Source organism: Calypte anna, chromosome 1, assembly GCF_003957555.1.
Source record: "Calypte anna isolate BGI_N300 chromosome 1, bCalAnn1_v1.p, whole genome shotgun sequence".
Taxonomy (NCBI): Eukaryota; Metazoa; Chordata; class Aves; order Apodiformes; family Trochilidae; genus Calypte; species Calypte anna.
Genome location: NC_044244.1, coordinates 24672935 through 24693697, shown reverse-complemented (window position 1 = coordinate 24693697; position 20763 = coordinate 24672935). Strand labels below are relative to the sequence as shown.

General features: G+C 42.1%; 1 protein-coding gene across 1 annotated transcript; it reads left to right on the top strand.

Moving 5' to 3' along the window:
- Nucleotides 1–516: 516 nt before the first annotated feature.
- On the top strand, nt 517–19890 carry CAV1 (caveolin 1). Its single transcript, XM_030451482.1, has 3 exons — nt 517–773; nt 1751–1915; nt 17513–19890. Exons 1-3 carry the CDS (start codon nt 744–746, stop codon nt 17852–17854), a joined length of 537 nt encoding a protein of 178 aa, XP_030307342.1. The 5' UTR covers nt 517–743; the 3' UTR covers nt 17855–19890.
- Nucleotides 19891–20763: the final 873 nt, after the last annotated feature.

The window sequence follows — 20763 nt, the reverse complement described above, 5'->3', positions numbered from 1 at the left end:
TGCATGGCAGACATGCATGGGTCAATCTCCTCCAGGGAAAAATATGGCACAGTTAACGTGCAGAGCTCTTAAATATTTGCATAGTTTTGAAATGAACCAGTTGAGAAAATTTCTTTTTCTCCATCCCAAGGATGTCCAAGTTTCCACAATTGTTCCTGGGGCAGCGATGAGTATGTGTAAACTATTGTCAATGCCGGGGGAAGCGGGAGGGGTTGGGAACCCTACAAACGTCTCGCTTGCTCTGGAGGCGTTTTCACAACTAAAGTTTTCCATCTCCTCACTGCTTCCTTGCTCTCCCCTTCAGCCCCTCCGTCCCCCACCCCCGCCCCCCCGCCGCACACAAACACCGTCGCCCCCCGCAGCCCAGCGGCGGGAACCTGCGGCCGGGGGTCGCGGGACGCTGGGGGAGGGAAAGCTGCGCGGAGGGTACCCTGTCCCCGAGCGGCGTAACCGAAGCATCCGGCACCGGGTCCGCCCGCTTCCAGGTTGCCGGGGCAGGGCTGCTTTCCCCTCCCACCCCCGGCGGCTCCCAGCCTTGTTGCCATGTGCCGGGCCCTACCGCGGCTTGTCAGACACCCCTGCCAAAGGCAGGGAACTGCCCCTGGACAGCTGCCAGACGGCTCCCTCCCAGCTACCTCCCCTGGGCCGGTCGCTCCGCAGAGCGGAATCCTCCTGCCTCCGTTCCTACAAGTTATAGCGCAGGGACACACGCGCGGCAGAGCCGCCAGGCAGCCCGGGGCAGCATGTCCGGCACCAAATACGTAGACTCGGAGGTAGGACCGCTGCGCGGACGGAACCGGGACGCTGTCACAGCCCCGTTGGCCGTCCCGCCGCCCTCCCGCCGGTCCTGAGGTACCTGCAGCCGCTCGGCCGACCCTCGGCTGGCGCCCGCTGCTATGCCCCGGCCCTGCGGAGGAGCGGGACGAGACGGGACGGGATGGGATGGAACGGGACTGGACGGGGGTGGCGGACAGCTTGCCGACATAGCACGCGACCGGCGGGGAGGACAGGCAGCGGAACACCTGCGGACAAGGACAGGGGGGGAAGGGGGACCCCAGAGGGGGCTCGTCCCCTGCGGCCGGTCTGGGGCCGCGTTGAGGGCGCCGTGGTGGCAGCCGTACGCTGAAGGCGGTACCTGGAGGACGCTTCGGCGGGGCGACGGGTGAAAGGGGCACGGTGATGGCCGCGCGGGGAGGGCTGTACATTGGGGGCAGTGTAGTGAGGACAGTACGGTGAGAGGGCAGGGATGCAGGGGGCACCGTGAGGGCGCTGTGCTTTGGTCCCAGATGCGAGGGAGGCACGGAGAGGACAGCGTGCGGAGGTCGGTAAGGATAAGGCAGAGTGGGAAGGGCGTTATGGGGAAGGCTCCGTCGGGGAGTCCCGTGGGGGGGCGGTGGTTGTGCCCTCCCCCGCCAGGGGCGGCTTCGCTCCGCCCTGGGGCAGCGCGGAGGGGTGCGGGGCCAGGCGCGAACGGTGCGGGGCGCGGCGGATCTGGAGCATCGAGCGACGGGAGCGGCGGCCAGTGCCCTGCCTGGTACCGCGGGGGTGTGGTGTGTGCTCCGCGGCCGCGGTTAAGTAGACGGGGCGAGAGCCGCCCCGCAGCCAGGCTCCCGCAGCTCCGCGCTCCCCGCGGGACCTGGGGCCGCCTCCCCCAGCCCGCCCTCCTGCGCGGCGGGGTCCGGCCCTGCCCTGCCCTGCCCTCCCCTCCTCGGCTCGGCTCTCCCCTCCCGCCTGCTCTCCCTCTCCGCAGGGCTTTCTGTACACAGCGCCCATCAGGGAGCAGGGCAACATCTACAAGCCCAACAACAAGATGATGGCAGATGAGCTGAACGAAAAGGCGGTGCACGACGTGCACACCAAAGAGATCGACCTGGTCAACCGAGACCCCAAACACCTCAACGACGATGTGGTCAAGGTGAGGGGGCCGTGGCGGGACGGGGCGAGTGGCCATGCCAGATCCGAGAAGTTGCCTGTCCTGCCGAGACAGAGTACGCAGGCACTGCCAGGGCGACAGCAGCCCGCGAACCGCTTCCCTCCACCTGCTGCGGGAGTGGAAGGATCAGGGGGATGTTCGTAATTTATTTACCCTTTTTGTTTTTTTCAAAGGCAAGGGAGGGGATACAGGAGAGAGGCTGGCCAGGGCAGCACGCTGGAGCTTCTTGCAGAGGCAAGTCGCGCTGCATCCTCCGGGGGGCTGCCCGGGCTCTCTCCGCGGGAGCGAGGTGGGGGTTTCGGAAACCCTCGGGGGCAAGGACCGCCCCGACGAGGGGTCCTGCGGCTGTGGTGTGCCGGCAGGTCAGCCGTGCGGTCAGGACGTGCCGCCTGGGACCGAAGGAGCGGGGGAAGGTGTTGCATGACCTTAGCTAACACTGGCAGAGGGATTTTCCTTCCCCCGGGCACACATATCGAGGCAGGGCAGGGAGGCGGCACCACACCCGTGCAGTGTGAGGGAGTGCGGTGCAGTGCACGGCCTGTGGGACAGATCGCCCTCTCTGAGCCAGCTGGTGGTCGTTTGGATTTGTGTCCTTGTTTTGTTTTCCGTGGTGTTTTTCTTCCCTTAAGGAATGATAAATGGAAACAAGCAAAGCGAAGTCTGACTGTGCCCTGGTCTAGATTTTGTTTGTTTGTTTGGGTTTTTAATTCAGAGGTTGATTCTTTTGGCAAATCCACACTGATAGAGATTTTTGCTTGAAGTCACTTTGGCCAGAAAAATCACAGCTAATTCTTCTCTTAGCAGACAAATTTTAAACTATACATGTGAAAACTGAGGATGCTGTCATCTGGGCTTGTCAGAATCTTGGGAAAACAGGACTTGCCCAGTTGCAGTGGGTGACTAAGTTACTAACTGACTTATTTAGTGTCCAGCAGAGTCAGAGTGTGTGCAGTTCATCACATTTGGTGGTCAGGAAGACCTGATTATTGAAAAAGAGAAATATTTCATTGTTTCCAGAGAATCAAAAGATTGGGCTCCAATTCCTGAATGTATGTCAGTGAAATGATTCATGCTATGTCTAGAGAATATATCAAGGACCTGAGCAATCTCAAATTCCACTGACTTCAACACAATTTGAAGGTGCTGAGTATGACTAGCCATCATTCCGGATCAAGGCTAAGAATTACCTCTTGTATCTTTAAGGAGCTTTTTCATCTAAAAAGCAAAAGCATAAAGTTCTATCTGTTCAGAAAAAAATCATCCATGTACTTAGTAGTACAAAACTGCCATTACAGCGGTTGATTTTTAAAAAGGAGAGAGCAGTTCTTTTTTCTTTTACCCACGGAGGAGCAGCTGAGTAGACAGGGAATGCAAGAGCTGAAGAATGAGACTGCATCATGGCTTATTGCGTACATCAACAGAAGAAGTCCCCAAAGCAACCAAACCCTCTGAGGATGACTCATAACCCCCAAGCAAGTCAGAATCCGGGTGTCCACAAACTTAACTAGGGAAAGAAAGATCCTGCTGGGAAAACAGGGACACCACTGGTAGAAAAAAGTCTTAACAGATTTGAAAAAACCCTCTCTGCCTCCTGCAGGGGCAATGGTTAAGAATAGCATGTTACATACAGTCACCCCAAACCAAGCTGTAAAGTAAGAATTCTAGAAATGGAAAGCAATCATTTCAGTTTGTTCTTTTGAAATGTTAATGGACCAACGTATTCACTGAAAAGCAGAAAACAGCCAGAATATCAGTACCACCTCTGTGTCAGCAAGTGAGCTCCTGGTACTGCACGTAGTCACAGCAAGGCATAGGAATGCATCAAAACGAATTTCATGTTAACCAGACAGGATCCATTTAGCTTCATAAAATCAACAGTATTTGCAAAAAAATGTGGGCATCGTAAAGCAACATTTTTTTCTCGTTACAACAGTGAGATTTACTTTGATTTTTATAAGTATTTCGGGGATAGGTCCAACCTGAAAAATATTGAGAGGAATTTTGCAACAGTTTGAATTACTTGAGTACTGCTTTCACATTCAGCCTATTTGACATAGCAGTAAATTTCAGACCCAGTATCTAAGGGACAGGCTTGGGTTGGGGTGAAGATAAATGGATTCAGTTCCTGCCTTAACCATCAGGCTGTGCTCCCCTTCTGTCATGCATCTGCCTTTCTCACTTAAGCTGCAAATCATCCATGCATAGTGTAAAAAACAATTTGTATAACAGGAGTCCCCAGTCTCAGTCTGGTAATGAAAGTCAGAGAAAAAAAAATGTTCAGAACTATTGCAAAGACAGAAATATGGTTCAGTCTTAACCCAGTTTTGTTTAGAACCATGGCTTTTTTTCTGGCTTCAGAACCTTCCAGTTTTTAGACAGCATTTAATGCATTTCTTGCCACTCTACTATGAGGCACAATAACATGGAAACCGGGGACAAATCAGTCAGCCATGAAACAGAAATGATTAGACAGAGAATGAGGAATCTGCTCTGTAAGCAGCTCTCTAAAAGGCCTCAGTGTTGTCTGCATTCAAATACTTCTCATAGCACATTTTAAAAATAACCCTTGCTTGTGAGAAGCAGGAGATGTTCCCTTGATGTACAACACACAGCACCTGCACAGCTTCCTCTGCAGCAGATACATGGTGCAGGCAGCAAAAGGGTTGGGCCAAGAGGAAGAGACCTGGTCAAGATCCTTGCAGAAAAACTAACATGTAGAGAGGCTTTATATCAAAGATATGGGTGACCTCAACTTTGCTAACAGTTTATCTTCAGATTAGCTGCTGAGTAAAATTTAGGTGCTGAGAGTTTCCAGAAGCATGGGGCAAACGACTGGATTTCTGTTCAGAGAGGGATGAAAATGAGGCCTTATTGAACCTGAGGACCCCAGGCAGCAGTTTGCAATTCTCTGCTGGAGGAAGCACTATCTAGTAAAATTTCCTTCCTGTTCCAGTTCCTTTAGTGGGGACCAGAACGGAAGGAGCTTCTTCCTCATACAACTACCATCATGCATCACCTTGGCAGGGAGAGAACACGCAACAGTGGTCCCATGCCTCGGGGCACTGGCCTGTGAAGTTGGCTTGTCATGCAGGGAGGGGATCTAGCAAGGGAGAAACAGCCTCCCTGCACATCTGGTGGTTATACAGCTATTTATGTGACACTTGTATTGTTTCATATGACTTCCACTGAATGATTCTACTACTGGATTTGTGTCCCATAGTTTTTGTACATGTGGGGTAAGATGTAACAGGATGGAAAGAAGGTAATTTTTTTTCTACCATTCATTCCCCAGTTATGCAGGATTCACATGAAGGTGTCTGAAGTTCAGCCTTTGTTTTTCCTGTTTCTCAACACAGTATTTGTGTTTTCCAGAATATGGCTTAAATTACAGCCTTCCAACATTCTGAAACTCAGTTTCTCAAAATATCTGTAGTTAAGTCTGCATGAAGTTTACTGAATTTGGAAGAAGCAGAGGAGGGAAACAGTGGTGCTGCAGCTTGCACTTCTCAGTACCTCCTCACTCAGGATTGGGATGGACCTCGTAGTCAACCTTGCAAAGTGTTTTCCTTTGGGACTAGTGAGGTCCAAACGTGCATTCACAGCTGCAGCCAGATTACAGTTTTTTCCTACAGTGGTGTGCCAGGAAGAAGGCCTGTGCCTAGTCTACCATCCAGAACATAATTATTATTTTGTTTTAAACAAGTGGTTTCTGCTATTTGTTGCATAAGAGTCCTTTACTCTCTGAAAAAAAAATAATCCAGTACTTGGCTACAGATGGAGCGATGCAGAGCTTTTGTACCAAGTTTTATATAGTTATGTATTTGTGCCTACTTAAAGCTAATGCAGTTAAGGGCAGTTCAGCTCACGGCAAGGAAAACTCTGAAATTTTTGGTCAGATGTTGACGAATACCATAACATCCTTATGTAGGCATTAGGGAGGAAAGTATTAGTCAGCCATTTAAGAGCCATCTATAATTTCTGCCACTCTCAAATTAAAAGAGAGGGTTTTTTAAAAGTTTGTTTTTAAAAGTTTGCCATTTTATTCAATTCTTCATAATTACAGACTCTCACCCTCTAGGTGTGAGATGCTCAGATGATGAGGCAAAGCACTTCCCATCTTCACACATGAGAACCTCCTGGAAGGAAAGCAGGCCTTACTCTCTGCTCTTTTCATACGAGACAGGTAGGAGTTTGAGGGAGTTTGAGGCTGTCACTCTGGTGTGACAACAGGTGTCAGCTTGGGAGGAGCAGGTTTCTGCTCTTCAATGCACTAAAGGAAGAGAAAAGCAGAACTCGTGTGCTTCTTCTGAAACAAGGAATTAAATTACATTTAATGCAGATCCCCTTTCTTTGCTTTCAGATACTGTTAGAAGTCTCATGAAAATAGGAAAATACACATTTAAGTACATCAATATAAATATCTCTTTTTAATAGATATAAATTAATAAATGCAAGTGTATGTGTATGTCTAATCAAAGCCTGTCATCTGGGCTCTTGCTGCTGGCAGTGATGGAAGTTAGGTGCCTCTAGAAAGAGATTCATATTGTAGAGTTTAGACATAACCATAGAATGGAAGGAGTGGTGCTCTCATAAGGCATGTTCCTCTTCATTGATGATAGATGTAGCTTAGAAAAAACACCTTTTGCACATCTGTGTTTAAACAAAATTATTCTTAAGCTCTATGTCATATTATTGTCCAGCAGTGAAGTTTAGATTTAAAACTAAAGAATACTCAAATGCATGACTGGCTACCCAAGATACAATCCTGTTTCAAATATTTCTTCCAAAACTAGTCCAGGATTGAGAAATTAAAAACTCCACTCATTATGAATGCCAGTTTATACAAGGTTTTAGAGTTCTGAAAAACAGTTTTCTTGCAGATTAATTAGGAGCTCCCAGACGTGGAATTTGCAAATGTCCATAAGATTACAGATTATAATGGCATCTGGTCTAATGAAATCTTCTTTCTTAAAATGAGTTTGTGTTTAAGCTCATATTATTATTAAAGCCTTATGCACTGTCGTCTTGCTTAACATGATGAATATGACTCAGAGCTCCATAGGAAAATATTTGTTTGATGGCCATGGGACAGAGACAATGATTCATCATGGATGTCCCTTTTGTTAGAATTTATTGGACGCTCTCAGATGCAGAAGAGACAAATGCGTTTCGTTTCCAATAAATTCAACAGAAATCAGATTATATATTAGAACATTCTAAAAGAGTTTGAATTAATTTTAGGATTTTTAACCCACTGTGTGAGTAGAAATGCCATCCTCTGTTGCAGGGTGTATTGATGTCTAAAAAAAAGAAAAAAAATACTGAAATCCAAAAGTCTTCTGAGGAAAGCGTGAAAATGTGTATAATGGAGGGTTCTGCCCGTGAGGTCTCCAGTGAGAATTTGTTCTTTGTTGTATTTTAGGCAGCAGAAAAAAGAAAATACAGGTAAACTTAGATGATTCCATAAAACTTGTGATCTCTGGAGAGATGTAGTTCTGAACTAAGATAAGTTTGTATTTCCCAGAGCTCTCAAATACCCTTGTAATAGACAGACAGTGGGTTGAAATCTGTATTGGCAATTGATTTTTTGAGCTTTTTGATCCAGAGTTACCATCTTTCTTCTCTTTTCCAGACAAATGACATTAGTAATTGTCTTGGAATAAAAAGGATTTATTATTTTGAAGCTGAAAGAATCACAGAGTGGTTTGGAGTAAAGTTATGGTTTTTAATTTCACATGATTTACGGGGGAGGCAGGTCTAATTCCGTTAGTCCCTTTATATTTTTTTCTTGCAGATTTCACATGAAAATGTCTTTTGATCGCTTCAAAACAAACTTTGGATTTTACGCAATATCTTTCTTGTTAGAAATCATGTCATCAGCTTAGTATTCAAGACATTCCAGTTCCAGTACCTTTAACCTCATTCTAATGAGTGCATTAATTGATAAAATTTGCACTCATCTTTTATTCAAGATTAGTTTTAATTGAGGTGGTCAGGAAGTTATGCTATAGGTATTAGCGGGGATGTACAAGGATGGAGTTTGTCCATAGTCTTCTATTTTTGTGGCCCTTGTACTTTGTTTTCAAATAAGTGAGAACTGATAAATTCTGCTTTGTTGATAAGAAGTGAGAAGGTTCTCTTGCAGCTGAAGATGAAAGCGTCACATTCCCTGTCCAGTCTCCCTCTGTGCTGAATTTATACTCTGACTTCCAAAAAAGCCAGAGGGAGCCTCATAGACAGATTGCAACACTTCCTATGTCAACTTTTAAATCCCTTCTTGGTATTAAAACAAATGCTACCAAAAAGTTAGTTGCTTTCTCCTCAAGATCAGGTTAATATCTGCTGTAGACCTCAGCCATAAAGTCTGTTGTTTTATGAAATCCGAGTTCATATAATCTTGCAGCTTATGGCAAGACCAGAACTGTAAGCTAGTGATACCATAATTTTTAGGAAATAGTGAATTGTTACCTCACATTTAAGGATCAATAACTTAAGATCTTCCATCAAAAAGACAACTTTACAACAAAAGAATTGCAGAGGTAATTTCTTTTTAAAGCAATGGAGAGGCAACCGGGCAGCTCTGCATCTGCAATAAGCATATTCAGATAGAAATGAGGTGGGAACAAGTTATACAGATTTGCTAAAAAGTATTGCAGCTGTTAACAGGAATGTGTTTGTGGGTAGTATACCTAATAAAGACTTTCCTAGACTCACTTTACAAATGATAGAAAAAAAAGGGAATTACATATCTAAATTACAGATCTAAATAACACTATCCAAGTGTTCCCACCTCGTCATTCTATTTCTGTTTTCTATGTTTTTGGAACAAAATTCCATTACTGCTTAAATTAAAGCTAGAGTAAATTCTAGAAAGTTACACTTAATAGCAGCTATTACTTTAGTAACAGATCCGTAAACCTGCACTGAATGCAATATAGTACAATATCAATATAATATAGAAAATGTAATGTATTTATATAATATGTATAACATAACATAAAATAAAATATAAAAATCTGTTTATAGAATGTATTTAGTTATTAATCTTTCTGGATTCTGATTAACTCCAGACCCCACTGGAGCCAATAAATGCTTTACAATAAATGATCTTTAGTGAAGTCAAAACTTCACCTCTTGTTCATGTTGATAAACATACAGATGGAAATAGATATGTGGATATACATACACATACCATAATTCTGTGCTAAAGTAGCTGTTTCAAACAAGCTGAAACAAACAATAAAATAAAGAAAGCTTCTTAAGGTTTTTTCTTTGGGAAAACTGCAGCAACCTCCAGCAGTCCAGTTTCCAGGGAGGAAAACAGCCACTTCATTTTCTGACTGCTTACTCAGACAACATCAACGTGTTTTCCAAGGAACTGGCTGACATCTTATCCCCACCTGCACAGGAAGTTTCTCTGTGTTTCAGAGGAGTGCAGATGTCTCCTTGAAGCTGCTAGTCTTTCCTTCTGCTGGGCTATAGTGAGACAGGACAGGCACATGATTCAGGAAGAGATCTCTGGAGAATGTCTGCTTGCTGCAGCCCTGACCCATTGGCATCAGTCACGTTTTTCTCACGAGTACTTCCGCAGATTTTGATGAGCCTGCCCATCTGATAAAACAAAGCCCATCACCCGGGCTTTTTTGGTGTGTAGTCAGTAATTCAGCATGGGCAGGGAGCAGGGGGTTATTCTCTCACTAGGTAGCAGCAATTTATTTTTGGCTGTTTTCATTGGTTCTCAGTTTGTGAAATGGTGATCTGCATTCATGACCTTTTTCTAAGTGATGGTATTATTTAAAATTGTTCACAATCCTTTTGAATACTTGTTGTATGTGCAGAAGGAATCGCTCCTGACTGGACGCGTTTTCTTTTCTGGCTAGAAGAGTGTAGCTCTTCATCTGTACTTTCCAACATGAATATTCTTATTTGTTAAAGTATTGTTTGCTTTTCTGGCATACTCGATAGTACTCAGAAAAGATTCACTGTTTCCATTAAGGGATCTGCCAACAGGACACTTTGCCTGTAATATTATGGAAAGCAGGCACAGGGAGACAGGGAATATAAGGCAAATTCATTGGTCAGTCTGAACACATAAATGAGGTGGAGCTGTTCTGCTTGCTTGTTAAAGGTTTCCTTTGCTTTGGAATAGCTGGTTTGTAATTTTTGTGCACTTAACCATCCTTACACAAAAACAAGGGTCCTAGGCATCTGCACTCATGGCATATCTTGTCTGGGGCTGAAGGGAGTGATCATTGTGCCTGCTGTTCCCAGAAGAGCAGTGTGCTTTGAAGATGGAGTTTAAGGTTAACAGGCAAAGCTTAACCTTGCACCCCAGCCTGCAGAGACTCATGGGGTTCCCTTGTTAGATACTTGCCACCATACCAAGAGTCTTGTGGTGGAACTGATCCCATCTCTGTACACCGCTGGATGTATATATTTTGTTGTCACCAATGGCATAGCTTGAGGCTCATTAATACTATGGAATAGAATGAGTTTTGCCCTTACTACACACCTGGCAGCACCTAATGTTTGCTGTTGGAAACAGTGATTAGCAAGGAGGCAGAACATTTAAGCATTATGAAGTTTTGTGTTACCAGGAACAAAGTACAAGCTTCTCTACAGAACTGCAGGTAAACATTTGCCAGATGGAAATTGCACAAGGAAGGGAGAGGAGCTGCTTTACTTCTGCAAGCCCCAACACTTTCCATAGTTTTTCCATCAGATTCAGCAGAAACAACCTTATAAACTTTTTTCATCATTCTCTGATTGTGGTGGAAGTGGTCAGGAAGACAAGAGTCAGCAGAGGTGGAAATGTGGCATTTCAAAGGGTCAAGAAAGCATCTGGATATTTAGCTGGTATCACTGATTTAATAAAATGGTTGTGAGCTTATTGCTTTTTTTTTTCCTTCCTTTTTTCTGCCACTTTTGTCCAAATACCATAACTGGCCATTTTCAAGTTCCCAATAGTATGTAGAAATCTAAGAACTAATAATTATCCTCTAAGCTCATGCATTTTCTTATTTTAAATAACACACACTGCAGCTTTCTCCAAAGTTAGCAGTGCTACACATGTCCAGAAGGTCACCTCCCAAATGGGGCTCATGCCATAGAATGGCTTGACATTTTGTGATATTTTATATATTTCTCCTGCTGAATGTTTCTTTAAAGGACACTGAATACATAGGGAAAACTTACAAATTGTATTTTTCACAACAGAAAAAAATGCCATATCTGATTTTTTTCTGTGTTTCTGTTTCGACTCTTACAGGGAAGCAATACAATATGATGACACAATATTATACAGGAATTATATTTTATTATATATAATACACTATTGGTATTGGGGAAAAACCTGTTTAAAACCAGCACAGGGGAAGTAGTAAAGACAATTTCCATACTCTGTGCTAAAAATGTACAGGAAGCTTGTGATGCTTTCTTGTGTAAATACATATTCAGACTTGACTATTGCCCTGGTCTGACAGAGCATGTGAGCAAATGGCCATCAGTGGAACACTTCACACACAAGGTTGTTTGCTTATTTAAGTGATTTACCTGAATGGAGATATCAGTGATGAATCAAGGAAGACCTAAGCATCCTTTCACTGACTCCTAGAGATGCCAGTGGCATTCAGAAACATGGGCATCCTCAGCACGTGTTTGGGTTCCTCCTCAGTGGACTAGTGGTGGTGCCTGTCTGTACAACCATCTGCTGTGAGCACAGCAGCAGCACACAGCTACCTCACACAAAGATTTGAATAATTGCAGTTACAATGACAGAAATGTAGATTAGGTCAAAGCCCCCATAAAATGTGGCATCAGTAATTTTTTTAATGATGGACCCACCACAGTAAGTTTTTCAGTGTAATGGATATTATGTGTCTCAAAGCATAAGCTATTGAGGACAAGCACATCTGGTTAATTGGGCAATTTCAGGTTGGCATTTAACACACCTTTCCCATTTGCCAGGTTTTGATACAAAAGGACTAAACTGGTATGGTCAGCAGATCAACTCTTTTCATATATAAGGAATATATAAAGTCAGCGAGGGTTTTTTTTAGGAAGAAGCAGTAACTTCACACTGCTAAGCATTTTTAGCAAATAGGTGGTTTTTTTCTTTAAACAGACTTTGAAAGAAGAAGACAAGTTCCCTGTACAATTTGGCTTTCTTGTAAATAGATCTCTTTTATAATCAAAGCAGGTTTCTTAATTTCCTGATAAAAATTTAATAAACACATGCAGAGCAAAAGGAGCTGCGGTAATTCTCATAGTAGAATGAGACAAAAACTTCAAGCAATGTAAAAACTGGTTCTACTGAACTGAATAGTAGGAAACAAAGAATAGCTGAAGTCAGGAAGTGTATTGTAGGCATGGAACAGGAGTTGATAGTGTTTAATAGCTTTGGCTGAAAGACAAGGTTGTAGTGAGTTATTAGCATCCTTTAGAGGGTCAAAACAAATTTCCTTTACTTCTATCCTTCTCACAACTGAACGTGCCTATATTTTCATTAGCTTGGCAAATGAACTAATGTGATTTCACAGCACACCCTGACAGATCTGGGCTAGCAAACTGCATGTGCAGTCTACCAGACAAGACCTGTGCCTAACCCAAGCATGTCTTGGTGTAGATAAAACAGAATTCTTGATAGATCCACATGCACGTGATAATTTGGTAAAAGTGGCCTTGACAACAGTACCCTAAAAAAGGCATCTGACCCTTGCAAGCTGCTTAGACTCATTTCCAGAAACCAGAGTATCTTTCCTCGCTAGCATCATATTTCTGTCCACTTCTATTTCTCCTGCCAGTCCTATTTTTACTTTACTTAGTTCAGTCAGAGTCCTGATATCAGTCTGATGACACTCACCGTCACTGAGTGCTGCTGATCTGAAAACCAGAGGAGAGTATAGGAGGGACTGAGGAGTGAATGTTTCCAGTGGTGTAAATGTAACCCACAGCAAGGCAAGCTGTATCCAGTCACCCATCCCTCCTGCTGCCCATGGAGGACTGATCCCTGTGAGTTAAAAACAGGATCTTTCATGGGAGTGGCTCAGTGCAGGAAGAATCTGGGTGATATCTCAGTTCCTGCAGCATAAAGACTTCTCTGTACTGAATAGTGAAGTAAATGGAATGTTTCCCAGTCAGTGGATCTGTACGTGATCTGTTAGCAGCTGAGAAGAGGCCAGATCACCTCAACTCCTTGACTATCTTTGTTTAGACTGTACACTGCTGTGGGTAAGTCTGGCTTTGGACAGCACCGCCGCAGTTTGCATTCCAGTCGTAGCTGGACTCTCTTGGCATTTATGTAATTTCATAACATTCATACGGCTTTCAGGGAGATAACAGCTTTTTTAACACTGCATTGAGCTAAGAGGTTTTAGAGGTGCCAGGCTGTTTCTGTCTTTTCACTCTGAAGTTCAGTTTTGCATCTCCCTTATTCAAAATGGACCAATAGTTCTGTGAGGAACACTGAAATGGGAAAGATGTGGTAGTGAGACATCAGCTACAGGTTCTGTAGCACCATCTGTGCAGATTCTGTGCATTGGTAGAAATATCCTGAGGGCTCTTGAAATTGCTTCAAGAAAGTAACCTCCTGACAATTATTGGTGGCATGAATACACCACTCATGGATTCCTTATGCACAGATTAATTCCTGAGTACTTTTTGGACAACGGTGCATGACTTGAACTGAGAAATCCTGTCCAAAGATACATCATAAATGTTCTAATATTAGCATTATCTCCTGGAATGAGGATAAGGAATGTTACATGGGGTGATTCTTCTGTCAGCTCTGCAGAATTAACTCCATGGAGTTAATTCTGTGCACAACAGGCTAGAAACATTAGTTGCTGAGAATCAAGATTACAGAAAGCTTACCATTTGATTTGGAAACCAATGAGTTTACTATCTTTTTCCAGCAAAACATTAATTGTCATGAGTAATTTTGAAAGGAATCAAATTATGGGCCAGTCCTGCTATTTATTTTAAAAGTTCTAGGAAATTTGTATTAATCTAGGGTTTCTTTTTGCAGTCCAAAAATATGCTTCAGGGATAAAAATAGGTCCCGTTTAGCTAAATCAAAGATGTAACCATGAAAAGGCTGATGGAACTCAATGCAAACTTGCTCTCTTGCTGAGATATAATATTACCCTTATCAGCTACTTGCAAAAAAACCCCACCAAACAAGATACTATGCTCCACGACAACTGAGCTGAATAAAAAGACTTCAGGCATGACCCTAAATGTTCCTTGATGCACTGGACTGCTGTATGGTGGCTATGCACACAAACTGGCTCTGCCAAGGATCACAACATCAGTTGGTGGGAAGCATACAGTAAATTGCCAGAAGTTTTAGAACAAGAGGACTATGCTGAACCATGTAGTCTTTGTGTAGGAGCATTTTTTGAGAAGCAACTTTTTTTACTGTAATCATCTTGAGTTTTACCATCATCTCCATATTTTTAGTATCTGATTTCAAGGCAAACGTTGATAATAAGACATCACCCATTCACTTTGAAAACAAGCTGATCTGGGATATGGACTACAATCAACAGTTTGCTTTGAATAGCTGCAGAAAGAGGTACTATGAGTACACTTGCTTGTGTATGCCACAAAGAAGAGATACTTGCTCCATAAACTCAGGCATACATTTTTTCAACATGCGTACTCAGTTGAAGTAGATTAGTTTCAGTGAACAACATGCAGATTTTGAAATCATCTTTTGGGGGCAGGTGGGGTGATAGGAATAGATACAAGACAGTTAAATTCCATCACCAGTAGGTATTATTGACTTCTTTATGGGCCTACAAGAAATCTGGGATAGGGCTGTTTTCGCAGGTGTGCAGCAAAAGGACAAAGGACAATGGTTTAAAACTTGGGATATTTAGGTTAGACATTCGGAAAAAATTATTTCCTGTGAGGGTGGTACAACACTGGAACAGGTTGCCCAGGGAAGTTGTGGCTGCCCCCTCCCTGAAAGTGTTCAAAGCCAGGTTGAATGGGGCTTTGAGTAACCTGGTCTACTGGGAGGTGTCCCTGCCCATGCAGGAGGGTTGGAACTAGATGATTTTAAGGTCTCCTCCCATCCAAACCATTTGGATGATTTTATGACTCTTTGTATACATCTACAGCTTTTTCTTCTTTCTTTTATTATGTGGTCTTAAAATCCTATGATACAAGAACAACTGATTGTTTCATTTGGTAAAAATGATCACAGTATGTCCAGAGAAGTTCCTTGCTCTGTTTTATTACATTGCAGCTAACTTTTAGTGACTGATTTGTGGAACTATTTTATGGCTATTGTACTTCATAAAACGATTTCTTTTGTTAGTTGTTCAGTCTCCAAACATGAACTTTTGTATCCAGTAACACCACAATGAAAAGAGAGCATATTGTTGCCTGTGATGCCTTTTCCAGAATTGGAGTTATTTCCATCAGAGTTTAGTCTTGCTCTCACTGAAATTACAGAGCCCAAATAATTCCTGGTTTCCTGTCTTCACTCAGCAGTAAATATGGTGTGCTTTTTATGCTGTCTTTAACACTGATCTCAAGGAAACAGTTTTCTAAGAGCTGTAGTGAAAATACATGCCATGACCTACAGAGATCGTTTCATACCCATTAACTATTGCAGAAGAGAACCACAATTCAAACTCTTCACCTTTCTCTTTTTTTGTAGCTACTACTGAAAATTATGCTGTCCAGTTTCAGAAAGCCCAGGCAAACTTATGGCCTTGCACACTTTTACACAGGGACAAGTGTTCAAGTGCCCAGTGCTGAGGTGTGCTCATGGGTTCTCTGTCAATACAAAGTCTGCATTTGGTTTCTCTGCAGGCAGATGTTCAACCGCTGCCTTCAGGTGAGATGGAGGTGATGATGATGAATTCCTCTCCCCAAGAGTCATAGATGATTTTCAGATCACTAGAGCCTAGTTCAGAGAAGCAGGTAAAGAGGAGGTTTATAGTTTGCGTTCTGTCTAGAGAAAAGCACTGGCAGAGAGTGGTGTTTAGGCCCAATAATATGTTGAATCAAACCAGTTCGATGTCATGCTTTGTTTGGTATCACAGCTGATGCATAAATTTCCTTCCAAGGACTTTCAAGACCTTCAAGTAAATTGGACCTTGACTCTACAGTTTTGCTTTATTATATTTTTTTCTTTTAAAGAAATTGAATAGTCCATGTTTTTATAGTATTTTTCCCTTTGTTTTTAATTACTTTTTGGAGGGGACTGAAGACACAACAAGCGAGAGAGAGGCATTCTTCCAATTTTTATACACATTTTTTTTTAAAGAAGTGATTGTGAGCCTTTTCCTACAATGCAAGCAATACTTACTCTGTGTGTATGCATATTTACCTCCTTCTAGAGTGCTAACATACTTTTGCCTGAATTTCTGAGGCCACTGGTCTGTAACATACTTACCCTGCTCCTGTAAGTCTTTACTTACAGCAGCAGCAGCATCTTGGGATCCAGTCCCAGAAATGCAATTTCTTTTTTTCTTTCATCTCATTTGAACAGTCATTTAGGAATAGTGTTGTGATGTTCTTTTCCTGTTGAATGCAGTACCTATACAATTGGTTGTGCTGAATAAATTAAATATCCTGTACTGTGGGTTATATCAAACACATGTTTCTGTGACATGGACCTGAACTATCATTGTAATGCTGTTAATTTTCTAATAGAAATGTTATGACAATTAAGCTTCCTGAATAGCTCAGTATTTCAACAGAGAGAAGAAAAACATGCCTGCTGGAACGCACTGCTTCCTTACATGACTTTATGAACAATTTATGAATAAAATTAAAAACTATGAAATACATGGAAGAGTGTGTTCCTTCTAAATATTGTTATCCTGGCTATGTCTTTCATGCACAGTGTTATCACATAAACAGGATGGGCTAGAAAAAAATGGCTCATATTTAATAAGATGAAAAGCCCCCCTAACCCTTCCAGACTAAGGAGGAACTCTATCTGATACAGATCTAAGTCCAGCATTTAATTTTTTGTACTATTAACAACCATCTATGCCTGTTTCAAAGTATATATTTAAATAGGTAGCCACACCATTCATTCATGGTCAGAACTCAGCAATGCTGAAAGATGGGACAATTCAAATTAATAAAACACATTTTATAGATGCATGCTTGAAGTGTGTAAAAAGTGAAAGCAGTGACTACATTTATTCCATCTGTGAAGATGAGAAATGGTTAAGTTAGGCAATGAAAGCCTGATGATTCTGTTCACCTGGTTCATCCTTTAAGTAGTCTTCAAGGGCCCTCCAAACCCTTAGGGCTGTAGGATATGAGGAAAATATATTGTGCATAGTACATCTCCATCTAGAAGTTAGATGTCTAATTTTGAGGTAATCAAGTCTTGAAGACTTCCTGGTAGTCCCTGGAAAAAAGGTAGTCCCTGAAAAGATTGTTGGCTTAAGTTATGTGTTTTAAAATGGGTCAAATCATGTTGGTGTGTAGGAGGTGCCTGCTTCAGTGTTTTATTGCAGGGGGCCATTGATCTCTGGGAAAGGGGTTTATAGAATCTGCCCTTGCTGCAAACGTCTGACTGATCTGACTTTGTGTTCTTTGCTGCAGATTGATTTTGAAGATGTGATTGCTGAGCCAGAGGGAACACACAGCTTTGATGGGATTTGGAAGGCCAGTTTTACCACCTTCACTGTAACGAAATACTGGTTTTATCGTTTACTCTCAGCTATCTTGGGCATTCCTATGGCTCTCATCTGGGGCATCTATTTTGCCATTTTGTCATTCCTGCACATCTGGGCAGTGGTGCCATGCATAAGGAGCTACCTGATTGAGATCCAGTGCATTAGCCGTGTCTATTCCATCTGCATCCACACGTTCTGTGATCCACTGTTTGAGGCCACGGGCAGAATTTTCAGCAACATCCGAGCCGTAGTACGGAAAGAGATTTGAGGGACCTTTCAAGGAGAGCCATCAGCCTAGGAAGGGGGTGGGGGTTTTGTGTTGTTCAAAGTGTTTTGGTGCCAGTTTCATGTTTCCCAAAGCAAAATACAGCAACTGGTGGTGGATATACTGGCCCAAAACAAAGAATCACTTGCTCAGTTTCTTACTCTACTGTTTATTCTTACTGGACTACTTGGCTTTTTTTTTTCTTCTTCTTTCCCCTCCCACCATCCCCTTCAGTCTAATTTCTAACTAACCGTAAGTGGCTATTCTTCCATGCCAGCTGCATATCATTTTGCTGGCTGTTCCATTCAGAGTCTGAAGTGTTGTTAGATGCCTTTTTACCCTTCGTTTCTTGTGAGATAAATCCACAGTGATACTGAAGAATGACAGAGATGCTTTCCAACACTGTAAAGCCATTCATTTTATTGTGGCCAAAGAGCTCAGAGCTATTGCAGCAGAATGAACGTGACCAGCTGGCAGGTTTTAGCAGAATGTTCTTTTTCAATTGGATTGTCAGTTGACTGCAGCTATTTACAGTCATGGTGAGATACGGTGCACTATGAATAAATTAGTTAAGTAAACAACTTACTGAACTACTACATGTCCAAAAACCTGACACTGTATCAGGTTGGAGACATTGACATGTGAAAGCTTTTCATGTGCATAAAAAGGTTTGGATGGTGCCTTTCTGTCTCATTCTCTCTTGGAAGTTTTCATCCAGTTGTTTCTCAAGTTCTGCTAGGACTGCAGATGAGAACTAAAGCTGGTCATTATGGAAATGTTTTCCCAGCTGTGACTTACTACATGTCCCTTAGTGAGCATTTAGGTGCTCATCTCATAGGCTTTTTTTTTGTTTGTTTTTTTCGCAAAATATTCTTAGAAATACATATCGCAGGTATGCCAGAAATTAACCCCGAATTACAAGAAAAAGGAAGGTGTGCCAAACACAAGCCATTTGAGGCCAAGGAGGAGCTGCCCCAGAGAGAAACTTTTTTATTGTCTTTTAAATCTTCCCTGTCAGCAGAAATAAGCATGCCACTAGCACGCAGGTTATTTTCAGGAGAAACGCTGAGTATTTTCAGGATGCTTTGCTGAGTCAAAACTAATCCATCACAAGAGGTGGTTTAGAAACTTTACATTTGTGGCTTGGTTTGTTCGTTTTCAGCTGAGCTGAGACATTGGGAAGTCTTAAAGAGAGAGTGTTGTGTGAAACTACCGTGTTGCAAAGTGCAAGGCCTGGAAAGCAAAGCCTTTGCAACATGTTCTGATGCTGTGACCCGCAGGAGCTTTTTGCCCTCTTGATAGTACTGTGTTCAGAGATGCTCTCTGCATCCTCATATGGGTTGCGTGAAGCATTTGTAAAAATAGTTGTGAGGCTAATCAGCTTTATGGTAAATCAGCCTGGGGCCTGAGCCTGCTCCAGGTGGGATCTCCAGTAAACCAGTTCTTGACCTTGGAGAGTGCAAGATTTGGCCCTTGGGATGAGCATGGAGCTGTCTGGTACACCTACAGCTTTTTTTATTTAGTGCTGATATTTCACATATTGCTTTAGCTAACACAGGAGTGCCTTCAGTTCAATTTTTGCCAAAGCATTGAAAGCTTTAGGAAATGCTGCATTTTTTAGGGGGAGGGCAAATGGGGGAAGAGGGGAGAGGATGCACAAAAAATTTTACGAAGCTATTAACTACTATTGTTTGAATTTAAAACAGACACTGGTATGGATCTAGTTTTATGCTTTTCTATGTACATAATGGAGAGTGTACTATTACTGATTTTTCAGTATTAAAACCAAGCAAGATTGTAAACAAGAAGTATTTTATCTTTTTATGAGGAAAATCACTCTGAAGAAAACCTTCTTGATTTATCATATAAACTGTATATCCTGAAAGATGTCTGTTCACTTAGAGTTATTAGCCCCTAATCCAAATACATTACTGATCCAAGACATTTACATTGTTGTTATACGCTTACAGATATAACTGACACTTTTTTTTAACTCTGCATGTACATTACATACTACAATAAAAAGATGTTTAATGGTAGCTCCTGTCTGACTTCTTTTTTCCACAAAAGTCGTGTGCAGAAATCTCATTAGGAGGAGAAGCCCAATATTTCTTGATAACTAGAAAGAAATGTCATTGTTTCTCCAGAAAGAAAGTGCAAAACAGTCTTAACTTGTGAATCAGGCTCTGCACAGGAAGTTTCTTCACAACAACAAAAAAAATTCATCTTTCATTTTCATAAAAATTTGGCATTTTTATTTCAAGTAAATATTTTCTGCTGCTAAATAAGTAAGCAGTAGGGCTTGTTCCTCAGTTTCCCTGTATTTGAAAGTACGATCATTGAGTTCACCTGTAGACAATTTTAATATCAAATAAACAGAATTATATCATAATACAATGAGCTGCTTTTAGTTCATTTTACATAAAAGACTTTGGCCATCCAAAATTCAGTCCTGGATTGTCCCAATAGCTTTTCAGTTAAAATTGTTTAAAGCTTTTGTTTTAAGTCCAGTGGAAACAGGATTTTTCCTAATAAAATCTCATTAGCCTAAGCATTTAATGTATGGAAATAGGGGAATGACAGCTTTTATTCAGCCCTGTTTAGACCTAACTTGTGACAGGACAGGACAGTTCTTTTCTATGGGTTATTGCACAATACTTGTCACACCATTAAACTAGAAACAAAAGTTCAACAAAACAGGCTATTACATTTTGGCCTACAGATCTTTTAACCCTATTTTAATGTTCAAATGGAAGATACCAGCTTGTTAGTCTGTCATATTTTCAAATAGCAGAATGGTGTATTTAATGGTAGTTAATAGTACAATGGTAGCAAATGGTGCATGGAATTTGACTATGTAAAACTAATGCAAAAGATTTTAAAAGATAAAAGGGAGGTTGTAATTTGAAAAT

Coding starts and splice junctions, on each gene's coding strand:
- CAV1 (XM_030451482.1), top strand. CDS start 744: ATGTCCGGCACCAAATACGTAGACTCGGAG. Junction 774..1,750: donor CCAAATACGTAGACTCGGAG/GTAGGACCGCTG, acceptor CCCTCTCCGCAG/GGCTTTCTGTACACAGCGCC. Junction 1,916..17,512: donor TCAACGACGATGTGGTCAAG/GTGAGGGGGCCG, acceptor TCTTTGCTGCAG/ATTGATTTTGAAGATGTGAT.